The sequence below is a fragment of the Trachypithecus francoisi genome, unplaced genomic scaffold (assembly GCF_009764315.1).
Source record: "Trachypithecus francoisi isolate TF-2019V2 unplaced genomic scaffold, Tfra_2.0 Lachesis_group13, whole genome shotgun sequence".
Classification (NCBI taxonomy): Eukaryota; Metazoa; Chordata; class Mammalia; order Primates; family Cercopithecidae; genus Trachypithecus; species Trachypithecus francoisi.
In genome coordinates this window covers 1,190,153-1,204,548 of record NW_022681458.1, presented here as the reverse complement: position 1 = coordinate 1,204,548, position 14,396 = coordinate 1,190,153, and the positions used below count along the sequence as shown (strand labels likewise).

At 59.4% G+C, this 14,396-nt stretch overlaps 1 protein-coding gene across 13 annotated transcripts in view; it reads right to left on the bottom strand.

Moving 5' to 3' along the window:
• The window catches only part of KIF1A (kinesin family member 1A), a 110,969-nt gene that overhangs the window by 39,740 nt on the left and 56,833 nt on the right, over positions 1–14,396 (bottom strand). For 8 of the 13 annotated variants that reach the window (XM_033229537.1, XM_033229539.1, XM_033229540.1 and 5 more), the window contains 8 exons: positions 13,378–13,461; positions 10,904–11,084; positions 10,757–10,829; positions 10,460–10,553; positions 8,972–9,120; positions 8,402–8,580; positions 6,107–6,244; positions 5,038–5,295 (listed from right to left, as the gene is read on the bottom strand). In XM_033229537.1, coding sequence (XP_033085428.1) covers positions 5,038–5,295; positions 6,107–6,244; positions 8,402–8,580; positions 8,972–9,120; positions 10,460–10,553; positions 10,757–10,829; positions 10,904–11,084; positions 13,378–13,461 — 1,156 coding nt within the window. The remainder of the gene's footprint in view (positions 1–5,037; positions 5,296–6,106; positions 6,245–8,401; positions 8,581–8,971; positions 9,121–10,459; positions 10,554–10,756; positions 10,830–10,903; positions 11,085–13,377; positions 13,462–14,396) is intronic. The other 5 variants (XM_033229545.1, XM_033229543.1, XM_033229547.1 and 2 more) reach the window with 1 other exon arrangement.

The following is a 14,396-nucleotide window of genomic DNA, read 5'->3' as shown; positions in this document are numbered from 1 at the left end:
AGTGTTGGGGCTGGGGTTCCACTGCCCTGGGCCACCCACCCAGGTTATGTCCAGAAGCGCCCATGGAAACTCACCCTGGCCCTAGTCACGAGAGGACGTTGAGGCCCACAGGGTGGGGGTCCTACAGGCAGGGACTCACCAGCATCCCCTTGGGAGGGGGACGGCAATGCCTTCCCTCCCCAGGGCACCCCGGGCTCCTGGATGAGGGTCTCTGCTTGACAGTGGGGTTGGGAAAAGGGGCTGCTACAAACTGAGCAAAGCTAAGATGTCCAGGAGTGGGGGTGGGGAGAGCCAGGACTTGGGCCACCAGACAGCACAGGCTCTTCCCAGTGGCTGGCACATCACACTGGGGGAGACGTAAGGAGACCAGGCGAGACAGCCTACGCTGCCAGGCTCTGAGCCAGCGCCTGCTCTCCAGCCCCCACCTACCCCACCCTTTCCCAGAGCCAGTGCCCACTGCAAAAATCCCAGGGTTGGAGGGCAGAAGGGCACTGAGGATGAAGAGACTGCCCCACCCCCACCCCACTCTGCAGGGAGCCCACAGGGCGGCCCTCAGAGAGGGGGCGGGACTGGGGACCACTCCACTGCGGGCCAGGTGAAGACACTCAGGCACAGGGTCCCTGAATCCATTGGCACAGCCTCACAGGAAGGAGAGGCTATAGCTGTCCAGGGCCACCCAGGCAGGGTCAGACACGACCTCTCCTACCCCAAAGACCCCTCGCCAGAGCTGCCTTCCCAGAAGCTTAGGGCAATTCCGCAGGGGCTGCTGGCAGTGAGCAGAGCCCTGGGCTCTGGGGCCATCCACATGTGCCACTCATGGCACCACAAAGGTGACCCACAAACCTGAGCTCCCCAGGACCACACCCAGAGGGAGGAGACTTCTGCACCTGAGTGAGGGAAGGGGCCACCCCCTCCCCACTCCTAGCTCTCAGGATCTCACCTGACCCCCTCCTCACCCTCCCCCACTGCCCTGAAAGGCCAGGTCCAAGGGGGTCTGAGGCCGTGCACAGACAGGTAAACTGAGGCAGGGGCCAGGCCCGTCCCAAGTCACATGGTGAGACTGCAGCAGGCAGGCCCCTTCCTGGCTGTCTCCACAGGGCCTCCCTGTTGAACAAATGCTGGGTGGAACTGACTCTGAGGGGACGCCTTCTGCCATGTTGCCAACTGTGGGCTCAGGCACCAGCAGCACAGCACAGACTCGAGTGCCCCACAAATCAGACAGGGGCTGGGCTCAAGGAGGCCCAAGTCCCTCACAGCCCCAGGCTCAGATCATCCCATTGTGAAGCAACATGGCAGAAATCACAGCAGCCAGCATCTGCAGAGGCACCCGAGGGGCCAAGCACCGGGGTGAGCACACAGGGCCTTTTGTTCTTCTGTCTCCTGGGAGGCAGTGCACCCCCATCTCCTCGCCAGGGCACGTCCTAATAAACAGCCATCTCAACTCAACCAGCTGCACCCTTCTTTCTTGGAGATGCACAAAATCCACCCAGGGTCTCAGCACATTCGAACGATGAAGTATGGTACTTATACCCCATCGCACAGAGGAAGAGCCTGAGGCACAGAGATTAAGGAAGTGGCCAGGGCCTGGCAGCGAGGGCCTGCGCGGGACTCCTCTCCAGCTCAACTGTGTGAACACCAAGCTCCACCGCCTACTTCTAGGGCCAGGGCTGGCTTCCATGGGCACTTCCCCAGCCGCTCTGAGTGGGCAATTCACCTGGGCACCTGCTTAGTTATCACAGCTGATTAATTCAGCAGATTGATTGTTTCATGTTTTTTCAGATTGTCCTCATGCTGGGAGCTGGGGGAACCCAGACACTGCAGCACCACAGACTGCTGCTGCCTTCAAACAGATGGGCAAGATGCAGCCCAGACTGCGCCCCAAAGGTGGGGACTGCTGGGGGTGGGGCCCCGAGGGACATCCAGGTGGAGGTTATACAATGAAAAGGGCTCCTGGGGTCCAAATGCTCCCCGATCTCTACTGCACCCTGTGAGCATCTTCCTGGCACTGACCCAGGCCCCAGCCCACCAGGGAGACATGTGGATCTGGCTGTGGCTCTAGTGTTGGGTGTTCTCCTCTCCCCACTGCCCGTCCCAGTCTGCCTGGCTTGGTGATAGACTTGTTCAGCCAGAAGGGACCTCTGGGGCCCAGAATCCACTGCCCCAGTTGGCAGCACCAGCCTCAAGAAAGCTGTGAGCTGGGCCTGGAAGGTGCCCCCCCACTCTGTGAAGAGACCATGCCAACCAATACACCCAAAGTGTGAGGCGATGGGGCAGAGCGCTGGTGCCTGGCATCTTGGAGCCTGGCGTCTCTGCCCAGTGGAGATACCCTCCCAGGCGACAGGCCTGGGCAGGCCATGTCCCCCACCTGCCCTCCAGATGCCAGAAATAACCTGACATGTTGGGAGCCAGAACATAGCCCAGGCCTGTCCCTGCCTGGCGCAGACACACCCAACGCACAGAGAGTGGCTCTCAGGATCTCAGGCCGAGAAACACCATCCACAGCCATGCTGCAAATACCAAGGTAGAGGGGCCCCAGCCCACCGAGAGCACCATGTGGGACCCAAGGGAGTGGCGTGGTCTTGCCAGCCCAGGGGGCAGGCACAGAGCTGACCCTGAGTAAAGCCCTCGAGCCAAAGCAACATTTATTGACCCAGCCCTAGACACCTGCGCTCCCTTCCCAGCCCTGCTCCCCTCCCAGGGACCCTCATCCCAGGCAGTCAGCCTCTCGCCCTGCTCTCTCTGCAGCTCCTGTGCCCACCCACCCTTCCCGTGTTTCCTACCCCTCCTGTGCCAGGGGAAATCAGAGCTCCAGGCCCACTCCTGTTGGAATATGGGCAGTGGTCACCAACTCAACTGCCTCCCCAGGTCACCTGGTGCCCCAGACTGCCAGAGGCAGAGGCCCCTGGGGGCCGACCCTAGCCTTGGGTGAGGAGCCCCAGTGTGGAACACAGGAGGCCAGTGCTGGATGGGCCTTCTGCAGAGGCCGGGGTACCTTGAAGCAGACTGAAACCCAGCCCGAAAGAGGCGGCAGCAGAGGCAGACAGAGCGAGGGCTGAGTGTGGCGGGAGGGAGGGAGGAGGCAGGCGCTAACCACAGATTGGTGAGGTGCAAAGACACATGCTGGGACCCAGGGAAGCCTTTCCAGAGGGGACAAGAGTGGGTGCCCCAATTTCGCTGAAGCTTTGGAGAGAGAGCCAGCAGCTACCAGAAGGTTACAGGAAAATCAACGAGGGGCCTTCCCAGGGCTGGGCCTGCACAGCTGCTGCGTGGGAGAAGCCAATTCTTGCCAAACCAAAAAGATCAAGATGATTCCAAATGGAGCCCTTCAGACCACCCCGCAATATGGGGGCCAGGTCTCTCTTTGGTGACTTTTGTTTGGTTTGGTAGTTTTATAAAATCTCAAATCCACAAAAGGGGAAAAAAATGTTGGAAGGACCCAGCTCTTTCTGGCTGAGACTGCGAGAGCCCCACCCCACTTCTCCTGAAGTCCTCGTCCCCCTGTGCGTCCTGATCCCTCACCTACCTGACACCCGGAGCCACTCCTGGGGCCCAGCAGGTGCAGGGGCCTGGCCCTACAGCCCGGGGCTTTCTGAGAGAGGCCTGCATGGAACTGGCCTTGAGGTCCACTGCTCCCTCTTGGGCCCTGCAGAGTGGGAAGTACAGGCCCAGAGCATCTCGGAGGGAGGGTGCCACAAGTTTTTATCTGGTGGGCCAGCTTATCTCACCTTACAGCCTAGTAACACTCACGGAAAATTAATCAGAATAAATCCATGGCATGGGCCCATGGGGACCTGCTGACTTCCAAGAGGGAGGGTGAGGCTTTCCTTCTACCATTTCCACCCAAGGACAGAGTAAAGCTCGTGCAAACTCTGTGATCTGGGGCCACCCTTAGCCTTCAGCTGTCAGCACGGCTGCTCCAAGCTTAAGACTGCTGAAAACTTCCACTGGCCTAGCCCAGGGAAGCAATCTTAATCTCCAAAAAAGGTTGTTATTAAGAATTATCTTGTGACATTCATATATGAAAAATATATAAATTCGGCTGTTTCCTGAGCTGACTTTCTGACTACAGCCAGGTTTCTAGATCTTTCCTTCACCTGACTTCCCTTCCATGATAACAGGAAGGCAGCTGGATTTGCCAAATCTGCTAGAAGGGTGGGACGCCTACTCCCTGGGTCTGGGCTTCCCCAGCCTCCATTCTGTCTCCCAACCGTGGTCTCTCATCAATTTGGGCAACGTGATAACTAGCTTCTCTCTGCAAAGGGCACGTTCCGTGAGGGCACTGGGTCACATGTCCCCATCTCTGGCCATGACAACCTAGGAGGTCAGGAGGGATGCAGTCGTCCTCACCTTTAGACAGGCATGGTTTGCCCAGGCCCCACCGCTTCAGAGGGAGATGGGAGGGTGAGCAGTTGCCTCCCACTCCTAAAAGGAAGGCCTTCCCTGGCCTCAGGATGGCTGCCTCTGGGTTCAGCTCCTTTCCCCACAGAGAGTGGAGAGCACTGAGAGCAGCCGGGAGCCTCTGTCTCTTCTGGAAGACAGCTGAGCTGGAGTGAGGCTGCCTGCGCTAGGACAGTGTTGATTCCCAGAAGAATGACAGAACGGGCATCCAGCTTGGGGGTGGCTGGCCCTCACCTATCAAATGCCCCTCAGGCCCTGCACTGGGACTTTCAGGGAGGAACTCGGCCATTGGGTGCCTGAGCCACCCTGGAGTTCCTACGGCCTCTCTGCAGAAATAGTCCCACCTGCCTGAGGCCACAGCTGCAAGCTCCGGGGTGCACTACTTCTTCTGTACCTGGAACCCGGACTCTTCCCTGCTGGCCCAAAGCGACCGTCTCCAGGATGGGTGAGCAGCCCCACTGCAAGGATGCAGGGCCCGGGGGCCCTTGGGGGCTCTCCTCAGGAGGCCAGCCCCACCACCTGCCTCGCCTGCCCTGGGAGGGCCCGGGCCAGGCCCCAGCGGTCCATCTGTGCCCGCAGCAGTGCTCCTGTGCAAAAGAGCTGGGTCCTCCCCAGCATGCTCTCCTCGACCTCACCAACCTTCCTACTAAACTGAACAGGGGGGGCCGGTCGTAAAACGGGTCCCGGCCGTCGCACAGCTCGTGCTCCGGAAAGACGTCGTCCTCCAGGTCCTCCTCCTCCTCCTCCTCCTCCTCCTCCCCCACGCTCTGCTCCTCGGCAGGCTCGGTGGCGTCGGAGTCGGGGCTCGAGAAGGTGGGGGAGGGGGTGAGAGCAGCCATGCGCTCGCTCATGCATGTGTTGAGAAGAGGGTAGCTGTTGCAGCCAGAGATGGCTGAACTGAGGTTAGTGCGACAAGACAGAGAGAAGTTAACACCAGCGACTCGCAGGGACGAACAGGGGCTGGGGCCGGGGCTGGGGGAACTTCTGTTTAAAACCAAAACCAAACACACAGACCATCGAGAATGCTGCTTTAAAAGACAAGAGAACCAAAACTGTGCCCCCAGTCTTGGAAAGAAATCACATGTATGGCCAGCAGGAAGGTTCCGGAAAGTTCCGGAGGACACCTGCAGGTGGGACTGAGAACAGGGGTCTCGGCTGGGAGTGGCTGAGGCCATATGAGGACCTCGAGAGTTTGGCCACTTTGAGGCCTCAGAATGCCACAGTCCCATGGGGTGAAGGGGGCTGGGTGCAGACCCCAGACTGGGAGACCAGGGAAGGAGGCAGTCGTCTCTAAGGCTTGGATGACACAGCCCTGCCTCCATGTTCCCACCCTCAGGGCCACCAGGTGACCCAGAGACTTTGCTTGGGAGCCTCACATATTCACACACATGGACGCATGGGTTCTGGCGGCTACAGCCCTGTAGTGGATTTGGGTGGCAGTGCCAAGACCCCATCCCACGTCCCCTGAAATAATAGGTCCTGTGGTGTGTGGAGAGGAATGGCTGGGAGGAACCTCAGGCCAGGGAGGACAGGGCTGGAAGTCTGCGGCTGGAAAAGCACCTGTCAGGGCCGCTCCTTGTGTCAGGCCAGGGCCCACTCCTACCCCCACTGCCAACTCTTTCTCTCAATCTCTCATTCTCTCTCTCTCTCTGTCTCTCTCTCTCTCTCTCAGTCTCTCTCTCTGCCAAGGAAGGGAGGAGGTGCCCACCTGCCCACCAGCCGGAACCAGGGGAAGCGGTCATAGAAGGGGTCTCCGCCGGTCACCACGTTGTCACAGTCCTCGATGACACTGGAGGGCACCTCTGCAGCGCGGTCGTACATCTCCCGCATCAGGTCCAGGCGCTGCCTGCAGGGACGGCAGGGGTCAATGTGGACCCAGGCCCAGCATTCAGCAGTTGGCACTACACACCCTTATTTCCTGGGGATAATGGACTCAGCCCAGCTCTGGCCACAACCTCCAGCTCAGGGTCATCAAGGTTCAGAGGGCTTGCTAGACAGACCCCCTCTGTGACCCTTGGAGCTGGTCAGCCACAGGCAACACACTCAGTTAAGCATGCTCCTCCCAAACTCCCTCCAGGGGGCGGGCCGGGGAACAAGCAGTGGGGGGCTCGAGGGGCTGGCAGCACTGGGCTGCTGGAAAGTCGTCAGAGAGGCAGGAAGAGAACTCAAGTGAAGCTCAGAAAGGGGGATCAGGCCACAGAGGCCCAAGAGCTCGAGGAATAAAGGGCAAACTGGAGGTAGGGACACAGAAGATAGAGAAAATAGCCTAAAAATTATTATTACTGAGGGAGCACTCCCCTCAAATGCTGTGGAAGGAAAGAAAAGCAATCATTGTGCCCCTAGGTCTCAGGTATAAGAGAAACCACATCAACAGTGGCTGCCCATCCTTCCAAAAGCCATGTAACCTGGGAGAACAGGGGAGAAGAGTGAGGAACGTGAGTGTGGGAGTGTTCGCTGCATATATACGCACATCTTCTTGAATGCTTATTAGGCTGTGTGTGTTTGCATGAATGTGTATGTGTGCATGAGTACATTAGTCATATTTTTATTTTCTGTACTTGGGATGTTTTGATATCCTTGGGGGGCACTGCAGTCTGGGGAGAGCTGCCCAGGTCCTGCTAATTCCTAGAGACAGTCAGCAACGTGCCATCACCCCTGCCTTTCCTACACAAACCAACCAATCCCAAGTCTGTACCCCAGCCACCTCCTTTCTCTAACTATTTCACACACCAGACCAATATTCCCCCTGGCCTAAATCACCCAGGGTCAGGTACCTGACAACTAGGGACAGTCCTATGCCCCAGAGCTCTGCAGAGTTATTCAAACTAGCCAAGCCTAAGCAGTCTCCTTGCCCTGCCTGGCCTTTCCCACAACCCCAGGCTGTGGCCTGGGCCTTCTCCCACTCCTTTCTGCCTCCCGATGGGCCCTGGTGCCTCCCTGTGTAGCCCTGCAGGGTGGGGCGTGCCATGCTCTGCTTTCCAGGGGCCTGTGAGTGACATTCAACTCCTCCACTGTTGGTGCTAACCTCACAGGGTGACTCAGTCACCCCCATAACTTAAGGCCTGGCTGGGCGCAGTGGCTCACACCTATAATGCTAGTACTTTCGGAGGCCAAGGTGCAAGGATTGGTTGAGGTCAGGAGTTAGAGGTCAGCCTGCACAACAGAGCGAGACCTCATTTCTACCACAAAAAGAAATCAAAAATTAGCTGGGTGTCATGGTGCACTCCACACCTGTGGTCCCAGCTACTTGGGAGGCTGAGGTGGAACAATCACTTGTGCCCAGGAGTTCGAGCTGCAGCGAGCTGTGATCACACCACTGCACTCCAGTCTGAGCAACAGAGCAAGGCCTTGTCTCTTAAGAAAAAAAAAAAAAAATTAAGGCTCAAGACAAATCAGAGTGAGCATGTGGGGACAGCAGAGGCCGAGCTTTAGGAAGGACACGAGCTCACAATGGGCACAAAGGGGCACAGCCCAGGCTTCCTCCTCACCACACTCGCCTTAGCTCCTCCTCCACCTTCCACTGGGCTCACCTAAGGGATCCACCTCCCGGCAGCTTCCTGAATGGAGGAGCAAGGGGACACTCCTTCGCCCCCCCCCCCACCTCTCCCAGCCCCTCTGGGGAGCTACCCATCAGGCCCCGCTCTACCCGCTCTGGGTGCTCCACCAGCCTGTTCTGTCGGTGCCACAGCCTGCCCTCCCCTCCACTGCACCATCTTGACCCCTGTGGGCCTAGGGAGCATTCCCCTCATCTGTCCTTTCCTCCGAAAGAAAATACCCAAATCTATGCTTATGTATGATTGCTGCATTGGTAGTAAGAGAATGAGGATTCTACAAGGCTGAACTCTATCCACATTTTTCTTCTGATTTTAAAAAAATTGGAACAGGAGGAAAAGCGGTGTCTGCAGGTACTTGCTGCGAAGCCTGTGCCCACCACCGCTCCTGTGGCCTCAGCCCTGCCCAGGAGGACCCTCCCACCGTCCACCCAGCAGCCCTCCAGCCACACCTGAGCTTCTCCAGCGTCCAGTAGTGGGTGGCCCCGTTCTTCTGGTCCTGGACCTCCACGGCCACAATAGTGCGGGGGAAGGGCCGCGTCTCTCGGTCTTTGGCGGCCTCTGGGGGCAGCAGGTCGGGTGGCAGAGGGGAGTAGAGTGTGTCCGTCAGGAGGACAAACTGGAATTGTACCTGTGATGGGGGAAGATGACCACTCATCAGCTCCTTGGGGGACAGGGCGCCAGGTCCCCAGAAAGGTTTCCTTCCCACCTTCTGGAGATTTCAGCTGCCTGCCCCACAATGGTTCACTGGAACCTTCCAGACAGCCGCCAGAGGGGACCACCTGCTTTCTGCCTGCCCACCCAGCCTCCGTCTCCCGTGAGCAGGGCAGCCAATTCCCACCTGGCCAGTCCTGGGCTCCCTCACCGCCCACCCTTCTGGGGGGCCCAGGTCAGGCAGGGCCGCCACGCCACCCCCAGGGCTGGCAGACAGCCAAGCGCTGAGTCCCAAGCAGCTGGCCCCATCATGAGTGAGGTGACACACTCTCTCCAACAGGAAATGGTACAGCCAGTGGGCAGCCCACCTTCTTTTTCAGCTCCACGCTGATGGCATTGGCCTCCTTGAGGAAGATAGCGTTGCCCCACAGCAGGTCCCGCAGAGACGTAAACTGGTACCACTTCCACTTCCGGAAGGCCCAGAGTGCCAGCTCGCACTCCCGTTCCGTCCACTGGACTGTGGGGAGAGGTCACAGGTGGTCACTGCAGGAAGGCCACGACCCTGCCCACCATGCCCCACCCTCTGGAAGGTCCGTCCGGTCAGCCACTCAGCTGCCTAAGCTGACCCTGTGCCCTGTGCTCTGTGTACATCACGGCCGGGTGGTCATCAGGTAAAAAGATGGAAGGCCGGAAGGTTACTCCCCCTGTAGTCACTGAGGCTGGAGGTGGACGGGCCCCTCTCTCCCCAGGCTTCCTCCCACTCTGGGCCTGGGCTGAGAGAGCTCTGTGCTTGGCCCCGCCGTTTCACACTGACGATTTGGGTACACAGAAAGAAGAAACTGGCAGAGACCTCTGTCACGGTGGGCAACATGAAAAGCTCTGCGTGCCCCAAAGGAGAGGCCGCCGTGAGCAGCCTTGTGAGTCAGGCTGAAGATGAGAGTGGCTGGGGAGCAACACTATCAATGACAGCCACATGCCATCCAGGGCCAGCAGTGGGGAGCAGGACCCACAGGAGAGGAGGCAGGAGGGCAGGCCAGGTCCTCCCAGGCAGCGCTGGCCCGTACACCCTCTCTCTGCCCATGCCGTCTGTCCACTGGGCCCTTGAGAGAAGGACAAGCAGTGACACAAGGAGGGACTTGTCCTTGTGCTGAGGCCCCACCTCTCCTCCCAACACAGCACTACGTGCCTTTGGCTGCCTCCAATCGGGCGCGCCTGAGCTTTGCAGTGGGAGGGAGGCTCGCTGGGTAAATGAGGCCAAACAGGGGAAGAGGCCAAGGTCATGCCAGCACAAAGCTGCCAACCAGCTGGCCAGAGGCCGAGATGGGCACAAACCCCTCCCCACCTGCATGTGGGTCACCGCTGCCCACAGCTGCGGGATGTCAGCCAGGTTGGCCCCCCAAGCACATGCTCACTAAGGGAATCCTGAGGTGATGTGCACAGTGGACTCTTCCTCGGGGACCCCATGAGCCTTGTGGTCAGCAGGACGGGAAGAGTGGACGCCTATGAGCATGGTGAGACCCTACCAGCCCCATTCCCCATCAACATCCAGACACTCCTGTCAGAGGCAACATGTGTGTGCACACGTGTGTACGCGTGTGCACGTGAATGTGTGCCTGTGCGTACACACGCAAGTGTGTGAGTGTGCAGAGTTGCTTGCTAGCTGTGGCACAGTCTCCCTGCTCCCCAAATCCTGGTTTCACGGGGCTTCCAGGGCAAGGGGGTCTCTCCCTAAAGAGATAGGTCCAGACCCCAGTGCAAAAGTACTGACCAGTGACCTCCAGGGAGGGGCCCAGGGCTGCCCACCTCCATGCTGAGACCCTCCTGACACAGCACGTGCTGGCCCAGTGACCCCTCACCTTCATCCTCAGGCTCCTCTTCCTCCTCGTTCACCTCCGGGTAGTACCTGGAGTCCATCTGCTTCTGCAGAGCCTCCAGCTTGCTCTCGTAGTCCTGCAGAAAGCAAGGCCTGTGACTCCACTACGGCCCTACCTGCCTGGGCCTCTCGCACTGTGCCTAGACAGTGGGCCTCACCACATCCCACCATTTGGATGCAAGAAATGGGGCCAGGCAAGCAAGGAGTGGGGGCATGGGAGGACAGGCGTCCTCTGGTGTAGGTGGCAGCTCGGCAGGGAGGGCAGGGCCACGTCACTCACCAGCCGCTGCTGCTCCAGCAGGTAAGTGGCCTCCTCCCGCTCGCGGCGGTACTGGTCCTCCAGTTCCTGGAGCCTGCAATGGAGAGTTGGGGTGAGCACGGGAGGGCAGGAGTGGCAGCAGGCAGACGGGGGTGTCCTCCGCCTCACCTCTGTTCCATCTCCTGCTTCATGTCGATGCCCTGCTTCTCCAGCAGCTCACGCTGGGCGAAGGCCCAGTCCACAGGCTCAGCTGGTGTCTCTGCACAGGGCGTGCGCTCACGCTCCTGCCGGGCCTGCTCGGGGTGGTTGAACCGGAACACGTGGCTCTTACCCATGATGATGCGGTTTCCTGGGGGACCAAAGGACAGGTGGCCTTGAGGGACCTTCAGGTCTCTGATGGTCTCAAGTAGGGAGACGTGAGGAGAAGGAGGAATGGGTGCAGGTACCCACCATCCCCAGCTCCCAGCCCCTCCTTCTCCAGCCCTTGCTGGGACCTGAATGTGTCTCCTCACTCTCCCCATAAGTCCACCCTTGTCTGCTCTCTACTCAGCAGCCAGTGGCATTTGCAAACCACAGATGTGGGGCCTCTGCTGTGCTCCAGTGTCCCCGCCCCTCCCCAGGCCAGCCTTGCACTTGCCTCCTGCCCCCAAGCCCCCGTGCACACAGCCAGGACCCTCCCTCTCACATCCAGTCTGGGGCTGGTGCCCCCCAGGGCTTGGCTTGGGCCCTCCACAGAGCACTGCTGCAGGGCACAGGACCCTTCCCTTTTATCTGTCTTCCCCACTAGACTGGAAGCAGGGCTGCAGCAGGTCTCCTGTGCCCAGGGCCAGCGTTCAGGGTCCAGAGTCAAGAGACCACAAGAAGGAAGCAGGGGTGGCAGCTAGCAGGCACAGGTGGCTGCAGAGCCTCAGCATCGGGGCCTCCAAGGTGTGGGCATCAGTCCAGCTCCTCCTACCCCGGCACCCGACTGGACCCCACTCAGGGCTGCCTCATCTGCAGGGCCCTCCAGGGCAGCACTCACTGTCTCGGGACAGCCCTGCGTGCAGGGGCTCTCTTTGGATAGGCTAGTTTCCCTCTGACTTTCCCTGGGAGCTGTAGCTCTGTCTCGGGGCTCCATAGAGCCGGCTCTGCCCTGCCTCCCACCCAGGTGGCCTGTGCCTGCAGGTCTGTCCTCCCTCAGCGCCTCCTTGGTGGCCACTCTCAGCTGGCCACTTCCTCTGTCCTCCCTGTTCACAGGCCGTGTGCAACCCACCTTGGACACTGGGAGGGAAACACCAAGCTAAGGCCTCTCTTAGCCTAGGCTCCGAAACCAGGGCCAACTCCGAAACAAGCAGGGAGAACGGGCACAGCTGTCTGTCTGTCTGTCTGACCTGCTGTTGCCCAGGCTTAGCCACACTGACTCCCCATGACAAGGCTACCCCACGAATTCAGGACATTCAACGTGTCCTGCCTTCCTGCCCAGGGACCCCAAAGGCGGGATTCCTGAGTCCTGGGGACTCCTCTGAAAGCCTTCAGGGGTGGGCAGATGGACTAGAAGTGGGGCCCCTGGGTGTCACCTGCCCCTCCTCATCCCTCTGCTTTCCCCCAAGACAGGGTCGGGAAAGGGTCTCCCCTGTTCCAAGCCAACGGTCACTTTTATGTCAGCCTGGCCAGGCCACAGGCCCAGTGATTCAGCCACGCCCTCCCCGGGCGTTGTGTGGAGGTTTCTGCACATGCGTCCACACCTGCAATCGGCTGATGGAAGTCAAGGAGGCTCCCAACGGTGGGGTGGGCCTCGTCCAAGCAGGTGAAGACCTAAGAGCAAACTGGGGCTTCCTCTGAGGAAGAAGAAACCCAGAGGATGGAGTCCACTCCCGCCGAGTTCCCAGCTTGCCACCTGTCCATGGATTTCAGACTTCCCTGACCAGTCGCCCTCATCTGATAAGCCAATTCCTTGAAATAAATCTCTTTATACCTAGACATGGTTGTACGTATCTCACTACATCTCAGTCTACAGCCTGTCTCACTACACCATGTCTACAGCCATGTCTGTGTGTCAGGCTGCTGCTGTTTCTCTGGTGGAACCCCAACTGCCTGGGTGATAGTCACATGCCACTCAGGAGGGCTCCCTGTCTGCTTTCTCTAATGAATGGACTTTACACCATGTGTGCCTGTACGTGTTTGAATATCACAGACACTGCAGTGTCTGGGAACAGAGCCCAGCCCCACCTAGGGTGCTACATTCAGAGGCTGGAGCAGCCCCCACCCCGCTGACGCTCCACAACACCTCAGCTCTGGGAAACCTCTGTCCAAAGCCCTGTCTCCCCCAGACCAGCCTACAGGGCAGAGTCCTGGGCCAGGAGGCAGGAGCTTCTTCCCAGGCAGGCAGACCCTGCTCCTTACTCAGCCCGCAGCATGGACTCAGTGTCTCAGGGTCCTTGTGTTGTGTGAATGGGGCCTGTAGTGCTGTGTTCCTAGACCTGGGGGACTGGGGAGGCACATGATCTGGTCAGGTACCCGCAGCCCCCTCCCCTACCTGCCCTGCAGCCCTTAAGAGCTGCCGTCCCGCACAGTGCACAGGAGGTGGCGGCTTGGACATGGGAACAGAGGTCTCATCTCATGCCTCTGCCTACCTGACCGGCCCCCGGAGTCCCCAGCCATACCTGACCGCAGGATGCTGGGCTCTGTGACTTTCTTGCCGTTGACGTAGGTGTCTGCCCCCTCACAGGGCTCCAAGGTCACTACAGCTACAGGAAAGGTGGGAGGGGCAGAGAAGAGGAGTATGAGGGGCTATCACCTACGGCGGCTCGGCTTACCTGGCCCCCAGGCATGGCCTCTTCCAGGCCTCTCTTCTCCCTGTTACACAGACCCTGACCATTGGCAACACTCATTTGGGCCTCAGAGGAGCCTAGGGGTCTCACCCCACCTAACAGAGGAAGAAAGTGACCCCCAGGAGGAGGATGCATGTGCCCACGTTGAAGTCAAGAGACTGTGCTGGGCCTGATCACCCAGGGCCCTGTCCAGCTCTCCAGGTAGACAAGGATAAAAACACCAGCTAATGGGGCCTGGGCCACCCTACAGGAGATGGCAGGCAGGACTTTGCAGTCAGAGAATTCCAAGACAGCCAACCGTCCCAATACCACTTAGGGCCATCATCCTGAGATGGCCAAGTTGGACAGTGGATGTCAGTCACAGGTCTGCAGGCCAGAGGCTGGCTGGATGCTGCCAGGAGATGCCCTTAGCCCAGGCTGTGGGCCATGTGATGGCACACTGACACCACAGGCCCATCCCCCAGTTGGGCAGGCAATGGGGACAGCCCCACGTCATCTCCGGGAGGGAGATCACTGGGTAGGCAGGGGAAATGGACAGATGGCCGCCCACAGCCAAGGGGAAATCAAAGTCTGGAAATAGTTTTCCACCCTAGGGCTGGGCTCACTCCTCATGGCTCACTGTCCTCCCGCCATGAACATCCTCCACCCTGGGCCCCAACACACTTCCCGGCCAGCAGCCCACCTGTGCCCCCACCTCCAGCCCTCAAGGAGGCTCAGCTCCCTAAGGCAGCAGCGACCCCTGGCCACAGAAGGCACCAGGCATTTTCCCGAGCACCAACCTAACGGAAGTTGTCTTCAAGGCTGGCCCCAAATGTCTCTCTCTCTCTCCAAATCTCTCTCTCTCTCTCTCT